General features: G+C 44.5%; 6 protein-coding genes across 8 annotated transcripts; 4 read left to right on the top strand and 2 right to left on the bottom strand.

Moving 5' to 3' along the window:
• Positions 1–350: 350 nt before the first annotated feature.
• On the top strand, positions 351–826 carry LOC131889260 (transmembrane emp24 domain-containing protein 5-like; the record flags this gene model as incomplete). Its single annotated transcript, XM_059238331.1, is given in 1 exon segment — positions 351–826. A coding segment is annotated over 1 exon segment (254 nt), but the record flags the coding sequence as incomplete, so codon positions are not given.
• Positions 709–3426, bottom strand: LOC131889254 (engulfment and cell motility protein 2-like). Its single transcript, XM_059238323.1, has one exon. The coding sequence runs from the start codon at positions 3144–3146 to the stop codon at positions 888–890; it is 2259 nt and encodes a 752-aa protein (XP_059094306.1). The 5' UTR covers positions 3147–3426; the 3' UTR covers positions 709–887.
• Positions 3427–3908: 482 nt separating this feature from the next.
• On the bottom strand, positions 3909–5992 carry LOC131889257 (solute carrier family 41 member 1-like). The gene has a single exon (XM_059238327.1). The coding sequence runs from the start codon at positions 5674–5676 to the stop codon at positions 4105–4107; it is 1572 nt and encodes a 523-aa protein (XP_059094310.1). The 5' UTR covers positions 5677–5992; the 3' UTR covers positions 3909–4104.
• Positions 5993–6220: 228 nt separating this feature from the next.
• Positions 6221–11927, top strand: LOC131889258 (thymic stromal cotransporter homolog). Of its 3 annotated transcripts, none has more exons than XM_059238330.1 (2): positions 6221–6348; positions 10229–11927. In XM_059238330.1, the coding sequence occupies exon 2, from the start codon at positions 10404–10406 to the stop codon at positions 11808–11810; it is 1407 nt and encodes a 468-aa protein (XP_059094313.1). In that variant the 5' UTR covers positions 6221–6348; positions 10229–10403; the 3' UTR covers positions 11811–11927. The 3 variants fall into 3 exon arrangements, with proteins under 3 accessions (XP_059094313.1, XP_059094312.1, XP_059094311.1); XM_059238329.1 differs by lacking the exon at positions 6221–6348 and adding an exon at positions 6368–6536; XM_059238328.1 differs by lacking the exon at positions 6221–6348 and adding an exon at positions 8078–8223.
• LOC131889256 (6-phosphofructo-2-kinase/fructose-2,6-bisphosphatase-like) lies at positions 6990–9480 on the top strand. Its single transcript, XM_059238325.1, has 2 exons — positions 6990–7929; positions 8014–9480. Exons 1-2 carry the CDS (start codon positions 7480–7482, stop codon positions 9199–9201), a joined length of 1638 nt encoding a protein of 545 aa, XP_059094308.1. The 5' UTR covers positions 6990–7479; the 3' UTR covers positions 9202–9480.
• A 394-nt stretch (positions 11928–12321) lies between the features above and the next one.
• Positions 12322–15428, top strand: LOC131889255 (kinesin-like protein KIF23). The gene is made up of 9 exons (XM_059238324.1): positions 12322–12494; positions 12650–13279; positions 13371–13538; positions 13621–13949; positions 14018–14152; positions 14229–14466; positions 14540–14682; positions 14755–14963; positions 15040–15428. The coding sequence occupies exons 1-9, from the start codon at positions 12484–12486 to the stop codon at positions 15280–15282; spliced, it is 2106 nt and encodes a 701-aa protein (XP_059094307.1). The 5' UTR covers positions 12322–12483; the 3' UTR covers positions 15283–15428.
• The last annotated feature ends 4467 nt before the right edge of the window (positions 15429–19895 follow it).

Below are 19895 nucleotides of genomic sequence, written 5' to 3'. Positions count from 1 at the left end.
TAATCCCCAGTACTATTAAAATGAAAGATTATAATTCGTCTATTTATTACCTTTCAATTTTTATATGATATTTGGTCTACCAACGAATTTGAGTTGGCAGACCGAGCTAATTGAATATATCATGGCCACATTACAAAAGTCTGTGTCACAAACGCTGCTCTTATTTATATCTGTAATAAGACGTAAGTATATTATAGTTGCCAGCGGAATATTGAATCGACAGTTCATTGAATTCCGCATGACATGGCACAAAACTCTAATCGAGTGCTATGAATTTTGATCCGACACTTTTGAAACAAAAATAAATCCTTTTTATTTGTCTTATCATTTGTAACTGACCTTGCGATTTTAGGTGAAAGACATCGAAGACGCCTTGCGACAAATTAAAGACCGTGTGTCGCGATCCCGACATTTTCAAGACCAGATCCGAGCTTTTGAATTTCGAGATCGGTCCATCGCCGAACACAATTTTGAACGAGTCAACTTCTGGTCGGTGGTGCAATTTCTTCTCATGGTTGGGGTAGGGATAACCCAAGTGGTCATGGTTCGTAGTTTGTTTGATGAAAAATCATATTTACATGGGATTTGGAAACGCTTTTGCTGACACCCACTGACCTGTCTAAGCCAACTCAAATCTGGTCGATCTGGCCCAACTCAAATCTCGCATTTGGGCCAAAATGGAGGTGAAAACAAGTCTTTAACCCGATGTTTGATTGCTGGAATCAGTCATGTATTTTCAAGTCACAACACAAAAGCGATGGAAAGTAATACAAAAACTGCTTTGAAGGTCATGAAACTAATAAAACATGGTTGATTTTTTAACCCATTAGCTGACTCTGTGGTCCTCAATCCTTAAGCAACTTTCTTCTCATAAACCATTTTTATTCCTATTGCACATCTTGACTAATTTTAAAATTGGAAGGTAATGCAGGTATCGGAGGCGGGCTATCGAGAATGGAAATACCCTCAAGTTCTAGTAAGCGAACTTTCACCTCCATCGAGAGCAAGGTATTCACGTCTTGGTGGGCCCTCTCACTGGATAGAGGTTTACGTAATAAGGTGTTGATACCATCACTCCACATGTCAAACGTCTTTTGATCTGGGGCCATCACGTCGACGGTGTCTCCATTTTCTTTGGTAAATGATAAGGCCAAGCGCTCTGGTCTGTTGCCTTTGCGCGTCACATCTTTGAGGTGTGTACACTCGTGTCCGGTTTGGAAGTCTTTGATTTCAGACAGAGATAATCGCTTGGTGAGATCCTCAGCCACAGGAACGGATCGATCATCCTTCCAGTCTCCATACAAGAGACTTTTGTGATTGGTACTTAGCCTGAAGAAAAGAAAGCCATGCTTGTCCTTGCTTTCTTTGCGGATTTTGGAAAAATGCGAGCCGGATACCAAAAAGTTTAGGCGTTGTCTTTGGACCAGCTCAAGCATTTCCGGTTCTAGAGACTCGCGCAGGTGCCGGATAGCAGGTCCATCTCGCTCAGCTCGGTTTTTAGCTTCTTCTTTGCGACTCTCGGTGATTTCCTGATAGCTTCGAAGACACTTACGGAAATCCTCAAAGCTGGACGGACTCTGCGAGAGAGCTGTGACTAATTGCTCACGAGCCACTTCCATGACCTTGTTAAAGTCTTCCGTGGTGGCTCGCATTTCATTCCAAGTTCGAACCACATGATTGATCATAATAGCGGAGAGCTCGCCCAATGGGTTATCATCAGTAAAAAACATGGGATGATATTGACCTTGGGGCTGGATCTTGTGACCGATTTTGGTGATTTCGCAAATCATTCTGACTATACCAATAGTGATCTGGGCAAGGGGACAGTCGTGATTATCTTTCCGACACGAGGTTTCCAAAACCAGTTTGATGAACTGATCCGTGTGATTCAGAGCAAATGCAAACATGATTTCCAACCCGAGGATTCCAGGTGGAACAACACAAAAATCTTGCGTGGGATCGATCTCGTTCTTGAAGCCGAGTTTCCGATAATCTTCGCTGAACCTGGTTCGAGGACCCGATCCTTGATCTTGGCCCTTAAATGCAATACGGCGCAGTTCTTTGATCTTATCCAATGCCTTTTGATCTTGGTTTTCTACTAGGGTGTTCATTTTCTTCTCCAACAGATTTAAATGAAGACTCTGCAAAACATACAACTGATAGCGCATGGCAGAATCGGGTTGACGGCGAATGATGTGTTCCACAATGGTCCTTCGAACGTTGCGCTCTTCCATAAGCTGTTTCAATTTCATCTTCTTACTGGAATCGCCCAGACTGAAGAGAGAATTGAACAGGGCCAGTGCGTTTCTTTGTATGTTGGAATTGTCCGATTGTAAGAAGTTCAAGAGACTAGCCACGGATATCGTGCGATCAATCTCGTGGTATCTGGATGGTGTATTGACTAATTCGTTCAGAATAGAAAGGGAACATTCTTGGGTGGGTTCGTCTTGCTTGAGGGCTTGCTTGCTTTTTTCCGTCTCGATATTGGCAAGAATGATTCCCACAAAGTCCGGATGAATGCGCTCATCCTCCCACGATACCAGACCAGGATGACTCATAACAGTGTGGAAGGTTCGGATCAAATGGGAGAGTAAATAACCATTCGTTGATTCTAAATTGGCAGATCTCACGATCAACTCTAATCCCCTGCTGCATTCCACGAACTCCAAGGCAACAGCTTCATCCTTACAAATGGCTTCCAAGGATTTGAATGCATTGGCACGCATTTCAATATCGCTTTTGCCTTCAAAGATGTTCACCAACTCTCGCACTAATCGCTTCGGTGATTGACAAAACTTCAGAATTTGTCCATTGGCAATCGTGTCTTTTGTTTTCTCCATGACATAGCGCTTGGTATCTTCGAATTGCAATGCGTAATCCAGAGGCTCGTCAAGCTGCCAATGTTGGCAGAGTTCCTGGATGATCTTGTCGAGTGGATCTTTCTTACAGACCGTGAGATGCCTCCTCTGGGGACCCGTGCTGGCCCCATTAACCAAGTGGCCTTGCGAGACCACATTAAGCACACAGATTTTGACCGAATCTTTGGTAACCGAATGAGAAGAAGAAGAAGACATTGGTAAATTCAAATGATTTAAACTTGTCGGCTTCAATGATGGCACGGTTTTCGTGTCCGTCAAACTGGGCATTGTGCGTCCCAGAGACTTGGGAGGCAGATCAACACAACTAGAGATAACAAAACGATGTTTCCTGTCTTGCAATATCACCAGGTCTCACACACTACCTCGACTTTATTGATAAGGCGATGAGCGGGTCTCTGAACCGCCCCAAGAAGAAGCAGTGGCCGGGGTCAGTCAGTGATGATGATGTTTTTGTTAGTGTGCTTACGTACAACAACAGCAAATATTGTTCGCCCATACTTGTGACTGGTGTCCATTACATCCACTCAAGCCGATCCGAGTGCTTCATAAAAGAAAGGAAGTTAGCTGGCTGGCTGCTGGCTTGCCTCCATCTGTCCATTCTTCCATCGATCGTAGCGGTGAGGACCGACTGAGGAGGCCATCTGTAGATGTACATGTACAGCTTTGCGGATGGAGCTCTCCACGAGTCCCAGCGCTCCTGCTTTTTCGCACCATTCACTGCTGAGGGTTGTGGCACACCACCTAGACTTCTGCCCTTATTACAGCAGCAGTTACAACAATAACAACAAGAATGATCATGGCAACAACAGCAACAACAGTAGCAGCAGTGGCAAGAAAATAGAGCGATATGGTACTGTTACTCTCAATCTTGGAGATGTAGCCGCCGGTTTCATGGATAAGCGGACAAAGCTTGACCAGCCATGCAAATTGCTTCACTTGAAGCGAGAGTTGTAGCATATGTTCGATTTTCTGTGTCCATCTATTACATCTAGTATCCCACGTCTTAACCTCATAACAAAAAATAGTATCTGAAAGAACTGTATTCGTTTATTAGGCTTGAAGTCTTCACATGAACCATGGTGACATGGTTGTTATAAGCGTAAGCAATTTGAAGAACCGTAACAGATGAAAAGATTAATAATACCAATGGATAAAAAAAAAAACTGAAAGCATCACACCTCTGAAACCATCGAGGTGGCTAGCTGGCTGGCTGGTTGGATTGTCTTCACAAGCCTCCTCCGAGAATTGGACTTTCGTCTCGGTGATGATCTCCGGTAAGAAACAGAATTTCAAAAGTCAGCCACAATAGACCTCCACCCAAAAGATCGCCCAAGGCGGTCAGATAGGGGATGGCCGAACTATCCGGGTCCACGTTTTTCTTCCACATAAAGATGATCATCCATTTGGCAGTATGGAGTAAGATCCAAACTTGGATCAAAGCCGCAGCCAAATATAAGACCATAAAAAATGCAGAGTGATTGATGTGCCCAGCTTCCAGAAGCACAATTGTGAGAGTAAATATCAAATGACCAGGGATGACGAATGACATTAGAATTTTTGCACTGAGTGAATCACTATTGGGTTCACAGAATATTGCCCAAGGACTCGAGCAAACTTTTGAATGGGCTGCAGGTAGTGTGCCAAGGGTGGAGGTTTGATGAAGATCCGTCGACAATCGACTAGCTTGAACGGCGACAAGATTGCCACCCACTCCGTTCATGACCGGTTGAAACACAGCAATCCCATCAAAACGACTAATGGCTTGATCCAGAATCAAACCTCCAAGACTACTGATCATCATGGCACAAATTACGGGAGTCCATCCATTGTAGAGCACCTTTTCTGTGTGGCTGTTACGCTTTGAGAGGATGACAAAAACGGGGACAAGCAAGACATAAGTCACTATGATCAAGGGAGCGAGCCATTGGTCGCTTTCTAAATCGCCATAAAGCGTAGAACTAATGATGGACAGGAGAACTAAGGTGATGAGATCCCCTAGTGAAGCTGCGATAGGGGTAGCGACGTTGTCCGGGTTGATGTTAAACCTTCTGGATAGGACAATGACCAAGACCATGACCAGGCCTAATGCAAAACTGGCCACGGAAGCTGTAAGTATACTGGAAGCACAAAGAAGTAAACCATGCTCGAAACTGAATTCGCCTTCAGACATCCATCCGGTGAGCATGGCAAATATGGAGGCCACCAAGCCAACCACTATGGCCTGACATTGCACCAGTGCCAGATTGGTGTATACCATGGACCACGTGGCTTGCTTCGTGTCCATATTACCCATATTGGCTTGGGTGGACAATCGGGAAGCCAAGGTCATCTCGAGATTGCCCTTCAACCCCAACAAAGCTGGCACCAAAATGAACAATTCACTGACTTGAACGAACACTGGCCAATGTTGGACAATATCCAGGACCAATCCGGCAACTACCATGCCAAAGCCAGCCACGAGGAACGGGAAGAAGACTTGGATGGAAATGGAACAGCAGGATTCGGCATTAGCCAATCCCGCCGTTCTGACCTCGGGGTCGTTCAGGTTCAGGTCTTCCTGGTCAATGAGGCAGGTTCGGTCATTGACATCGGTCTCTTCCTCTTCCCCCTCTCCCAGCAGGGCGGGCACCAATCCAGATATGGTGATCGTGGGGCTGGACGACGGGTCTGTTGTCATCATTCCTACTTTGGTCACCATCTCAAACCCGAGATCGTCCTCGAGCGCATAGTCCGTGTGGTTGGATAGGCGTTCATCCACTGTCGATGGGGCCGCCCCGGGCGAATTTGATGCCCTCATGGTGGATGGGGTAACTTTGATCCACTTGGCGGCTCAAATGACATGCATTTATGAGTTGTGCCACTAACTTACCGATACCATCCACCCCGATTCTTGGTGTGACAATGGAAATAACCCGGAGCGAGCCGGCACACTCCCCGATCCGGGTCCACAGCCCACTGACAGAACACATACGTCCCAGTCAGACGAGACAAGACAAGACAAGACAGAGAGTGCGTCTGAGTACTTTAAGATTATCTTTCAGACAAGGTAGACCGTGTTGGATGCCATGATTCGTGATCGTGACATTCTTTCGCCATCGAACATCAGCTGACAGCTTTCTCTTCTCGTGGACGGACGCACGTGCGTATACATANCGATAAAGACTTTTTGTCATTCGATGATTCGGGTACAACAAACAACAAGCGCATATTATTGTTGTTGGTTCATACGATAATTTGGCAGAGATACTCTATGAACAGGGGCCCTGCCTGTTTGCCTGCCTGGCATGCGAGGGGGTCCTCTCAATCATAAACTGATTAGGCCCTCTCACATCCCCTCTCTTCTCGTGGACGGACGCACGTGCGTATACATATGTTGATGAGCACACCTCACTCGTGTCCGTCTTGTTCTTCTTGTGTGGCATCAATTCTCTTACTTAAACGAAGTTACTTCAAGTGTTCAACAGTTCAGGTACGGGAGAATTTAAGCAGAATGTACACGCCAGGGACGGAAAGCACTCCTTGGTAAGACACCCGGCAAGGTTGCGAGGCTTCGAGGTCTTCGAGTCTTCGAGGCTACGAGGCTGCGAGGCTGCTGTGTTAACCATGAAGAGTGGCAGATAGAAAAGGTTCGCATGGTTCTCATGCCGCCCATCCAAGGTTAGTGGACTAGTAGAAAGGTGCGTGTGTGTCATTGACGGTGTCCAATCACTCTCCCTGGCTTACCCTTTTCCTTCCTCCGAGTTGATAGTCTCCATGGCGGCTTGGCTAAAAGTCGCACGTGGATCCTTAAACATATCTTTAACCTAGAACTACCCCTAATCCCCTGGTTTCTGATCTGTGAGCTTTCGTAGACCGTTCAAATGAAACAAGTATGCTGTAGCTGCTAAAGTGACGATACATTGAATCGGACGAGATTACACTCAATACCTTGTATGTAGTCAGCAGATGTTGGAATGTGTCTGTGTCTTGGATAGCATCATATTACTATTTACGCAAGTTCGATGAATCAAACTGGTTTTTGGATTCCCACGCCATCATTTATTAAAAAAAAAACTCGAAGATGTTTTGATTTGAGATCGTCGAGTTACTCATTCTGGTGCTCTTGAGTTTACGCTCACGCAACGGACATACTAATGGGCAATATTGCCTGTGGTCCACATTGCTGTATTACAAAAACTGAAGTTCGTGGTGAAACTGTCTCCCTGGCCCACCCTAATTCACAAGTGAATGTGACGTGCGGTTGACTGGCTTATGATTACGAGCTATATTATTGAGGTCATTTGGAGCAATTCGTTCAAAATTGAGAATAGCCAAGCAAGGCCGATCATTCGTGTGGTGAAGTTTTCATTCTCCGGATGTAACTTGTACGACGTTCATCTGCAACATACGGACAAAAGTGTCAAACGTATTCCGGCCGAGATCGAGCACAGTGTTGATTTGGAGGCGTGTTTCTGGCTCCCGAGGGCATTCCCTTCCATGTTTGACGTCAAGCAGTCAAACTAGATTCCCTCTTCTATCTGTCGCCCACCGACTATTTCCGAGCGAGCCCAATCCCATGGCAGCATCAGTATTCTAATCAATCATCACTGGGCAAGACAAAATGATGAGCGGAGAGACCCCATTGGGGGGTAAAGAGGTGCCCTCCGGCGTGCTTCGGGATCGCACCAATGCCTCGTCAACTCGAAAGGAAAGAGTCGTTCCGTTGCCTCGTGGTGCCAAAGAAGAGGTGAAGAAAATGGTGGATAGCAAGCGTGGGCCCGAAACGAATCGGGAGCCAACCATGGAGCATGTGCAATCCGATCCACCCTCACCCTCCAATGGAGTCGTGGATCCTTGTCCTTTTAGTAAGAATTCGTACGTGATTACGAAGCACGTGGTGGCCATGGTGGGGCTACCTGCTCGCGGCAAATCCTACATATCCGAGAAACTCAAGCGATACCTCAACTGGATTCATATCAACACCATGAAGTTCAACGTTGGTCAGCGCCGTCGAAACGAAGTTGGAGAATCTCAAAACACGGAAGAGTTCTTCAGCCAAGACAACAAGGAGGTACGTAAAAGTTCCCAGTGGGTGTTCTCATCACCAGAGGTTAGAGGTTCATAGTTTGTTTTTATTTTTCTCTCGATTCATAAGGCGATGAAAATACGTGAGAAACTGGCAGCCGACACTTTGACCGAGGCCTTGAATTTCTTGGACAATGGGGGCGAAGTGGCCGTGTTCGATGCCACCAACGTCAGTCTGAAGCGGAGAAGTTTTATCTACCAACGAGTTGTTAAGGAGAAAGGCTACAAGCTCCTCTTCATTGAGTCGATATGCGACAAAGAAGAACTCATCATGAAGACGGTGAGTGAAGTGAAAGCTCATGGAAAGGATTTCGAAAATTGCCAGGACAAGGAAGAGGCTATGCAAAGATTCAAAAAACGTATCGAGTTGTACAAGCAACAGTATGAGCCTTTAGGCCACTCGTCCGAATCTCACTATAGCTTCATCAAGATCATCAACGGCGGTGAGCAGATCGTCATGAATCGTCATGATGGTTACCTGCAATCCAAGATAGGCTTCTGGGTGATGAACATTCGGATCACGCCTACCCGTATCTATTTCACCCGTCACGGAGAATCTCAAGACAATGTTGATGGGAAAATCGGGGGCGACAGTCTACTCTCGTCCAAGGGACAGAAATTTGCCACAGCCTTGGGGAAATACTTTAACGAGATGGCCAATCCAAATCTTCACGTTTGGACATCATGGCTCAAAAGAACGATCCAGACAGCGAGCGAGATCGATGCTCCCAAAGAAAGGTGGAAGGCTCTCAATGAGATAGATGCCGGTAAATGTGACGGATTGACTTATGCCGATATCGAGCGACAATATCCTGTTCACTACAAGGCCCGAGAAATGTACAAGCTGACCTACCGTTATCCCGACGGAGAGTCTTACGAGGACCTTTGTCTTCGCCTTGAGTCTGTTATAATGGAACTGGAACGCCGTGAGAATGTGCTCATAGTGTCGCATCAAGCCGTTCTGAGGTGTCTCCTGGCATACTTTCTACCCGAATATGACGACCAACTCCCATATATTAAAGTTCCCTTGCACAATGTGATAACTCTTGAGCCAAACGGACTGTCGTACGACATAGTGCACAAAGATTTCGAAATACCTGCTGTTGACACTCATCGTCCGAAAGGCTCGGAACCACGGCCGGACCCTAGCATCACCGAAGAGCAGATCAAAGCAATCGGTCCACAACAACTCCTGGCTGATGGAGGTCGAATAGCGGGCGCGTATAGCTCTCCCAAGTTTCACGACCCGAGGAATTGAGAAGAGTAGAAATGTACGGCCGGGGAAGGTTGTGTTAATGGGAATTTGTTGTCGACTTGGGGGGAAACGCAGATTTCCCATCTCCTTCCTCATTTGTGATGAGCCTTATGGAAGATAGAGCATCAATTATGGAGGAAGTCGATCCTCCATTTATTTTTGTACTAGCTATCCATATTATTGATATGTTCATGGCCTGAAACAACGTTACGATTATTGACCTTCACAATCATGCTTCTGTTGCACCATTAGCAAATAAATGTTTCCGTTGATGAAAAAAAACTCTTATCTCTATCTTTCAATGTATAACGTTCATCTTTCAACATCTCCAAGCGAATTAAACTTTGTTTATTTGCGTTCATCTAAAACTAACGATTTGTAAGATTCTTCTGTAAGATATTCAAGCCTCGATACAACAAATTAGTGCTGGGGCGAGTCCGGACTCGAGTCTTTTACTCGATTTTGGAGAAATTGGCTGGACTCGAGTAGTTTAGACAGGACTCGAGCCCGGACCAAGATTCCATTTTTTCTTAGATTTTTGTTTTCTTTTAAAAAAAAATGTTTTGCTAAACCTGACTGCTCGTACGAGTCCGACTTTTGCGGGACTCGCCCCAACACTACAACAGATGTTAAGCATGTTGAATGCCATTTCCCTAAGACCATAAAAAAAAAAAATAAACAACATAAACAGCACCTTAGATACCTCAATGAACTTTGAGCAAATGTTAACTTTGAACATGACCTGGAACGTGATCAAATGAAATCGTCTAAAATGGAATGGAGTTCTAATCCTAATCAGTGAACAATTCTGGGGAAACAGATAACCTGAAGACATCAAACTAGTGACAGATTGTGCCATTTTGAACCTCGTAACACACGTTGCTGGAATAACTATTCAGTGTATAACTATGTTTCTTACCAAATATCGAATGAGATCTCTCGACACATTTTTGTATTAAATCAATCATTTCCTTAATTTCTTTATGCTGGAATCACACTTATGATAATCAAGTTACAATCACTTTTACAGATACACGGCGTACAAACAAATCGGGTGCAATCGTAACAGCCGACCGAAGATCACAGTCACAACCGTCACAATCACAATCGTTGGGAAACATGATCAAAGCTTGCTTTCTCTTGAATACTACATTTGCAATATTTCATGTGTGATTTCAACACCACCTGTGTTCTCTAGATCCAAGATGTCTAGATTATCTCGCTACTTGAATTGGATCACAGTGGAGCCCGTCGAGTTCCTGTATTGCTTGATGTTCACCACGTCCAATGTGGTTCGTGACAATCTCTTTAGTGAGAAAGTATGCCTGTTAGACTGTGGCTTCTCCGAGGACATTTGCTACAATCTCATTCATCACAATGACGACATCAACGCCACGGTCAAGACTTGCGTTCAAACGCGAGTGGCCGAGCTCGAACTATGGGACGGGATCATCGTGACCTTGCCCTCGGTGTTCTTTTGTCTGTTTGTGGGCAACTGGTCGGATTATCACGGCCGTAAAGTGCTCATGATCATGCCCTTTCTCGGCAATATTATGGGCTACGTGGCCTACATCCTGAACTACGCTTTCTTTGATGATTGGGGCACCAACCATCTTCTGTGGGGCTCACTCAACGGAGCATTTGGCGGGTATCAGTGCTTCAACATGGGTTTGTACGGCTACGTGTCGGATGTGACCTCGGTCGAAGCGCGAACCACACGTCTGTCTATTTTGAATGGGGTGTTTTCATTGGGCTATGTTATTGGCACGAGTCTAGGGGGCGTGCTTTTCTCACAAGTGGGAGACTTTTATGTGATATTTGGGATCTCCATTATTTTAGCCGTGTGCGGCATCCTGTACACGGTCTTTATCGTACCTGAGAGCGTGAACGCCACTCAGGAGGAGCGGGACAATCACCACTTCATTGACTGGAAGAATGTGCTCGAGAGTTTGCGCACCGTGTCCAAAGTCCGAGAAGGCTCCGGCCGAACCAAGATCAGTTTATTAGTGCTCAATTTTATGGTGTTCATGTTTTGCCTGAACACGAATCGCTACGACTTCCTCCTGGTTCAGAACGAGTACGATTGGACCATCGTGGAGTTCTCCTCGTATCTATCGGTACAACGAATATGTCGGCTTTTGGGCCTGTTCATCCTATTACCTCTCCTGAGTCGAGTCCTCAAGATCGACGACGCCCTGATTGCTTCATTAAGTACGGTCGTGACCATCGTGGCTTACGGGCTCATTGCTTTTGGCAACGACACATGGACTGGACCGACCGGCACCTGGATTCCGGGATGGGTCCTATACTTGTCGGCCGCATTGCAGTTCAATTCTATGATCACGGTGATCCTCCGATCGCAGTGCACCAAAGCCGTGGACGTGAGCGAAATCGGACGCATCTTTTCCGTGGTGGCGTTTGGTCAGGCCATTGTGCCCTTGATTTCCAACCCTTTGTTCTCTTTGATCTATCAGAACACGTTAAATTCATTCCCGGGAGCGTATTTGTTGGTGGTGGACCTGTTACTTTTGTGCGCCCTGTTTTCCAGCTTATACCTCTGGTGGGACTCGTACCAATCTCGAAGGACCCTCATTCTAGTCGACTCCCAGTAGTCGGGGACATGATGCCTTTTTTTACCATAGATATTTCTATACAATGACAATCTGTCGTGACATATTGTGTCTGATATAAACATATCTGTTTTGCCAGCCAAATGGTCGGTCGTCTGACATCCAGCGTCCAGAAATCTATGTCCAAGGATACCCGTAACAGGCTAAAGGTTAACTGTCTCTCCAATCTAACCCCAGGTTCAGTGACTAGATCTAGTTCGTTGCGCGACAATCCTTGTCAAACCTCCAACCTTTCAGCGACCAGGGCGAACAATCCGGCCGGCAGATCAGGCCAATCCGGTAGTTCTCAAATCATGTCTTAGCGCTGCCAAAATGCGCTATAGGCCGCCAATGTTGTAATTCAAAATTATCCGAAGGAGTCGCGGCAGGCAATTTTCGTTGGATCTCAGACGATTCTGTACGTTGCTCACGAGATTTCTATGCTAGAAAGCTCCAATTCTGATTCGATTTTGAATATTAACCCACAATTTGAAATGACTGCCGCCCATTTGTAGGGCAACACTGAAATTAGGTTAACGTCGTTTTAAATCTTGGCGTTGTCTTCGTTCGTCTGTTCGCCCATATCGTAAGAAATTGCCCACCCGACTCAGCGCCACGCCCAGAGGCGACCCCAGGCACCCCTTAATATTTGAGTCTCCCAGTGTTGACGGTCCTCATGAAGCCCGTGTAAGTAGCCAGCCGCTTTCCCGCCCCAAAGCCAGGCCCCGACAGAAGGATGGGTCTGGACCGTGGATTTTTGGATTGATCGGACACCGCCGCTAGTCCGCTAGTTTAGAGTTTAGTAGCCTCTGACCTCCCTGTCGTTGTTGAATTCATTCCAGTCGCATGAAGACCCCGGCTCGGCCCACTGCCTCCCATCAGGCGCGCTTGAACCGTCTTCAATCGCGCGAACTGGATGCGGGTGGTTTGGACGGGGTGGAGGGCGCCCCCACCTCTTCAGCAGTGGAGGATGTGGCCGTCTTTTGTCGTGTCCGTCCCCTGGATGACAACGATCCCAATCCGGAACGATGCGTGGAAGTCATTGACGAGACGACGTTGCAAATTGTGCCGCCCCAATCCTCACGGGCCTTTTACAACGGCAAAGCCACTCAATTCGCCTTTAAGGGCGTGTTTGATGAAGAATCTTCGCAAAAGACGGTCTTTCAGCGGGCTGGACTCCCTTTGGTCCAAGAGCTCTTGGATGGGAAGAACGGCCTTCTGTTCACCTACGGGGTCACGGGCTCGGGCAAAACCCACACGATGCAAGGCTCCACCGACGATGGTGGGGTCATGGCCCGTGCCATCGACGTCATCTTTAATAGCGTGGAAGAGCGCATGGTCACTCGCAAGTTCATGCTCGTGCCCGACCACACCAATGACTTTCAGATTAATTCCGTGGTGGACGCCGTGACTTTGCAACAGCGAGAAATGCACAACGAGATGAAGGCCAGCCGAGGTTATTCCACACGCAGGTAAGACCAAGCATTCATTGCCCATTGGCTTCGTAATGGCCCTTTGGAGAATTGGGGATCCTTTTGATGAACCTGACTAACCCATTTGCAGCAATACTTCCAACCCCAACTTAAGTGGACGCTCGGCTGACGATACCAAATTAGACAGCGTGGACTTGAACTGCTACTATGCAGTGTTCATCTCGTATTGTGAGATTTACAATAAATACATCTATGATCTCCTGGAAGACACCAGAGACATCGTCACTGGTAGACCCAAGTAAGTCTTCGGGTCTCCCAACGAGACCTTCAACGTTTCAAGGGCGGAACGTTATTGCGATAATCATGCCTTTCGTCCTCAGACTTTCGTCAAAAATCCTGCGGGAAGACGCTCATGGCAACATGTACGTACATGGGGCGACTGAGATTGAGGTTCGGAGTCCCAAAGAGGCCTTGGAGGCCTTTTATCGTGGACAGAAACGTCGCAGAGTGGCGGAGACCCATTTAAATCACGAATCCAGCCGCAGTCATTCAGTATTCAACATCCGATTGGTCCGATGTTCGCCTGCCGGGGAGGATGAAATTGATTTCCAGAAACCTTGCGTTGTCAGCCAACTAGCTTTGGTTGATTTGGCAGGGAGTGAACGAACCAATCGAACAGGCAACACCGGAGATCGACTCCGAGAAGCGGGTAAGTCGCCAAAGATGACCAGGTCTTAACCGGCGTAATTGAATGTACGTACATTTGAATCACTTTAGGCAACATCAACAATTCCCTTATGAACCTAAGAAATTGTATCGAGCGCTTAAGGGAGAATCAGAAATCAGGCCGCTCGGGTAATGTACCATATCGAAATGACAAAATGACGCATCTCTTCCGAAACTACTTCGAAGGTGAATATCTCATGCATGTCTGCTTTTCGAAAAGTAGACAGTGGTACGACATTGTCTTTAATCTATGCCCTCTTAGGTATTGGTGCCGTCAAAATGATTGTCTGCGTGAACCCAAGAGTGGCAGATTACGACGAGACCGTGAATGTTCTTCAGTTCGCGGAAATGGCTCAAGAAATTGAGATTGAACGGGTCGATCCCATTGCCAGAGAGTTTGCCATGACTCCCGCTCGCCAACGCGTGCATCAGGCCTACCAAGAAGCCATGAATAAGGCTAACACTGAAGTCGACGAGGCCAAACTTAATCCCCAACTCAGGTGAGTTCATTATTGTAGTTTTTGGTCAAAGTGGACTTGCTTTCTAATGTCATGAGTATTTTCTCTTGTGTAGCCCGATTTATAGCTTGGGACCACCCTTCCCTGACATAAGCTCCACACTTTTGGATGATGAAGAGGCTTTGAGTGCCCTGAGCCGTTATTTGGAACAAAGAGTGGCCACCAGGAACACATTGATTCAAGATCATCAGATGAAGCGTAGGGCACCTACATATCTAGCTTTAATTAGAAGGCAGGGTTTGAACTTGAAGTTGTTGTTTTTTCTTGCAGAAGAGTCTTTCCGTCATCGACTTGTGAAGCATGAAAATGAGTTGATTGTTCTTCGGGAGGAAAATAGTCGCCTCAAAAATGGATGGGACAACGACAAAAAGCGAATGCGTGAGCTCGAGTCGCGATTAGTGAATGCGGAATCCGCCAACACCAGTCTCCAAAGAAGAGTTGATGCCTTTTGCGAGGCAAAAGTTGTTCTAGAGAACGAGGTTGGAGTTGGATTTTGATTTGATTTTGATTGTCTTCTGTCTGGCCCTAACGCAATCTTGTTCGTTCTCACGTTAGCTTGACGAAAAGGAACTAGAGCTTCGACATCAAGCCAAGGAGTCTCATAAGGCTGTGCGAAAATTGCGGTCCCAGTTGTCCCAGGAGCAAGACAAGGGTCATAAGCGGAGTTTCGAAGAAGCTGAAGAGCCGCAACAACAATTCCGTGGAGTTGGATCAAGAATTGCTGAAATGGAGGCCAGAACCACTATAACGTTTGCTACCCCAAAGCAGGCGGCCAATAACAAAAAATTCCGGGTCTAGAAAGAAGATCCGTTCATAATAAAATTCCTTGCAACAGCCACCGTAGATTTATATTTGGTCCTCAGTCTTCAATTACCAGCTGCTCATTTTCGATTCAAAGTTCCGATCAACAAGCCCAATAAACAGCATTCGGCTCAGATGGAATATATGAGTTCATTGGTCACTTTTCCATGCCGCAAGCCATTCTTATTACCACTATGCTAAGCCTCTCATGTTTTTTCAATTAACTTGGTCGTCTTTCTGTCCTTTTTTCTGTCCTTTTTTTGCGTTTCAGTCTTAGCTTTCTGGATTCGAACAGCATTTTACCAAAGCAATGATTGACCACAGTGGTTAGAAGGTCATTTTAAATTTTGATGGAAATAACCGAACACACATCGGCATTTGTTTAGCTTACAAAACCGTAAGGAACTATTTCCTACATTGCGATCAACGAAACTTTTGCTCTACCAAATGTATCTTGTGATGGGATGTTGGCATATCAAAACTCAACTTCAAGGCCACAATATACAACAGGTTATTGCCATGGGGTCTGTCAAAGATGGCATACTAATAGTTTAGCCGATCATTGTCCTATGAGAAAAGCAAGATGATCCAGACGAATGTATTCAGCTGATGAATATAATAATAAAAGCGAAATTAAGATTGAACTAGTTCCTTGTAAAAGAGGCCCACTGCTTGCATGACTTGATAGACACCCACGGGTGAATTTTGTGACCTAAGGGGCTATGGGCTAATGGTTCAAGAAAGATCAATTTAACATGATAGGTCAACATAAAAGGCCTCAAAACCGAAGTTCAGCTATGCTGTCCCAATACGTTCAAAGAGAGTTTTGAATTAGAGATTGGTGAGGGTAAGAAATTTCGAGAGTTTGGCTTCAAAACAAGGATTCTCCAAGGTGTAGAAAGCTGGAATTAAAGGCATCCCTACAACCTTTCCTTAACAAATATCATTATAAGACTCTTTTTTAAGTTTCTGTTTTGCTCGATACTACCTCGATTGAAAGTGCCAAAAATCAATACGCATACTGAATTTTGAATCATAGATTAAGATTTATTTCTTCGGTAGAGGTATAGGGGGACCATTTATTATGGTATATTATTCTAGCGTTCACTTACGATTTACAAGAAATGCAATAAAAAGAACGTGATTTTGAAAACACGCTACAGGGAGTGAGCCATTTAAATATCAGCTCAATTCTCCTCCACAAATCATGGGAAGACCGTCCAGTCTCAATTTGAAGCCCCGATGAAAAAAAGTACAGTATATATAGATTTCTGACCTTATAGATATGCCCGCAGGATAATCAGGAGCATTAGAAAAGCTTTGGATGACTTTTATTACGACTATGGGACTGTGGTCAACCAAAAAGTCTATGAAAGGTTCCCCAAAAAGCGATGATTTTGCCAATTTGGTTGATAACGATCCAAGAATGTCTTTCGGGGCCGTTTCTCGGAAGTTTAAAGACCCCTTGTCGACCATTCGGCTCACTCTTCAAGATAATTCTAGGTATCATTTCTACAAGATGGGAAAAGGCGATGGGAAAAGGCCAATTCTTAGTCCAAAAAAGGAAGGACAAGGGCCCTTCTGAAGAGCTGCGCCAAATTGTGGAACAAGTTCAAGAACCCAGTTCAACCAAAAAGTGGCTAGTCAAAACACTCATGAGGTCTCAAGTGTGATAAAAACCAAGTTTCCTACATATTCATAACAATCAGGGAGCTGAAATGAACTTCGTTTTCAGCATGGCTTCAAATTAAGACTGCATGTTCGTCCTTTGATTTTTTTTGAAGGATAATTAAGCTGGAGCCACCATTTTTTATATCTAAACTTACGAGGAGTGTAACTTACTTCCCTAAAATTACTATTTTCACCTTTGACACTCCAAACACAAGTCAATAAGCTTCAAAGCTGCGGCAGATTTAAATCGTCCACCCTATAAAGGGGCTTGCCTGTTTTTTACAAGAACTTCTTGCTTTTTATCAAAGGTCTCTCTGGGAGCAGAAACAAAGTGTAGTAGAAAGACCAGTGCTACATAAGTTTCTCGTCATGTAAAAAACACCTTTCCCTATGCTTGTATGAGCACTAAATAAGCGAAAGGTTTTGTTAAAATCATCATATGCATATGATATTAAAATCAGTTCATGTAAAGGTGCTTAACTTCGACAAGGTTGGGATCGAGATCTAAAACTAATTTTTTCTTTCCTTTAGTTTAGCGTAACCCCATTTGTGCAAAAGAGCCTCTTAAATTGACATTGAAACTGAATAATTTATCATTTTACACCTTTTTCTTCATGCCTCTTAACAAAGTCCTACCTGGATATTGTTGATTTAAAACTCATAAGAAACACTTTTTAACGCAACGTCATGTATGAATTATAAAAATTCATCCATTTTTTTGGAAACTGGCGAATATACTATATAGAAGAACTGGCAAACATACCTAGTAAATAGCAATAATCCTCTTTTCGGTCCTCATATCATATTCGCTAGATTTCTGAACCCCTACTTAAAGATATTAAGGTATTATCTATAAAATAGACAAGATATTTCTAAACTTCTTACTTTTTTATTGACTCACATTTGTCAGTGTAGTTCTTTTACATCATTCAAATTTACATTAGAACAAAACTGTGATGCCATTATTTTCTTGACAGATTTGAAAATTGCGAACAGTTTTGAGGCTGAGCATTATGAATACCCTGGCAAAGTTGTCGTGATTCAAGGTTTTCTGCTTTTTTTGGTTTGGTTTTTCACGGGCTTTTCTAAACGCTACAGGGAATGTAATCCCCAGTACAATTAAAATGAAAGGTTATAATTCGTCTATTTATTACCTTTCAATCTTTATATGATATTTGGTTTACCAACGAATTTGAGTTGGCAGACCGAGCTAGTCCTTGAATGTAGGGTTGATCTGGAACGCTATCTAAAACTCTGTCCAAATCTGGCTTGAAAGATGCTACCGGATCAACAAGGCCTACGTATTCCCTACGAATATCAGAGGGAAGCAAATTATACAATGAAGGAGCCCGAGAAAGAACAGGTGTGGACTTCATTGTTCGAACTAGCCTGGATTCTCGAGGGCTTGAAGGTGCTCTCAATACGCACACTAAGCCTCTACGGTCACTAGAATTGACCCTGAATCTTGGGTTGGGACAAAGCTCATGGATGCTTTTGAAGACGTACAGTATCAGATACCTTTCGTACCTTCTCTGAACACTGTAAAGTCCCAACTTTTTTAGTCTCTCCCAATACGAGAGCTCTTTGATTCCTGTGATGTTCCTAGTGAAACATCTTTGGACTTGCTCGACCTTTTGCAAACCTGCTGAAATCATTGGAGCCCAAATAGGTGAAGCATATTCAAGATGTGGTTGAACAATCGACTTGTTCAGAGTTAGCATCGTGATGCTGTCTCTGGACTTGAACGTGCTATATATCCAACCACACATTTGAAAAGCTTTACCCACCTTCAACTGGATATGCGCCTTGGCCGTACAGCAGATATATCCAACCACACATTTGAAAAGCTTTACCCACCTTCAACTGGATATGCTCATCGAACTTTCCATTATTTTGGAGGACTACATCTAAATCTTTCATAGATGAGACCTGCATTACCTCCATTATCTACGAGTGGAGTATTCAAAGGAGATGACCGGATGGTCATTGAGCGGAATTTCATTCCGTTCAGGGTTGCAAGGCTAGTGGAATCTTGGCCATTCCTACCAGAAACTAACTTTGCATCGTCAGTATAGAGCAGAAGACAGACTGGCAGTAATACTAAGCTTTTGAAGCGGGGCAACGAATATTGTAAAAAGGAGGGGCCCTTAGATGGAGCCCTGGGAAACACCTGACTTGACATCATGTATGTCACTAAGGGATCCCTCAACCTTAACCAATTGCTTCCTACCAGAAATGAAGCTTCTTATCCAATTGAGAACCTTGCCTTGGATCCCAATGTCATGTAGTCTATTGATAAATAATGTTACAAAAAGAGATATTTCTTCCACAAACCAATATGTAATAAAAAAAATTTTCTCCGGGATTTGTGCCCTTCACCTATCACATATTTCAGTACATTTAAGAATTTAACTGATAATCTCAAATGTTAATGATTTGACTTTTGAAACAACCTCTCTTATCACGTTTTTAGAGTTAATAAGATGTAAGACGAATATCTTTTAAAAATCTTACAGGGTGTTTGTTAAGTGGAAGTTTCCATTTTCAGCAATAAGTTATGAAGTACAGTAGAAAGAAGAAAAATGGGGAAAAATGGGGACGAGAGAGTGAACAATTCGCAATTTTCTTCCCCTTTACAAGCTGGCTACCTTTCGCAAGCGAGGAATGATTTCAATCAAGAAGATTTTAGAGCAAGTTCCAGCTTGAATGCAGCTAGCGTAAACAGTCTCTTTGAATATATTGGTCTGCACCGTTTGCACCTCTTGAGGAGTGGTTTTGAAGGCCTCGATATTTTTGTCTGACTTTACCCAAGCCTTGGTCTCAAAAATGTATCAGATTTTGAAGTACGTACTTTGGATTGAGATCAGAATACGACGCTAGTCTTATCTCATAAATTCAGAAACGATTTTTCACACTACCTCTAGCTTGTTCGAGCAATA

Source organism: Tigriopus californicus, chromosome 10 (genome assembly GCF_007210705.1).
Source record: "Tigriopus californicus strain San Diego chromosome 10, Tcal_SD_v2.1, whole genome shotgun sequence".
NCBI classification, from domain to species: Eukaryota; Metazoa; Arthropoda; class Copepoda; order Harpacticoida; family Harpacticidae; genus Tigriopus; species Tigriopus californicus.
The sequence above is the reverse complement of the archived record's forward strand: the minus strand, read 5'-3'. Positions and strand labels throughout refer to the sequence as shown.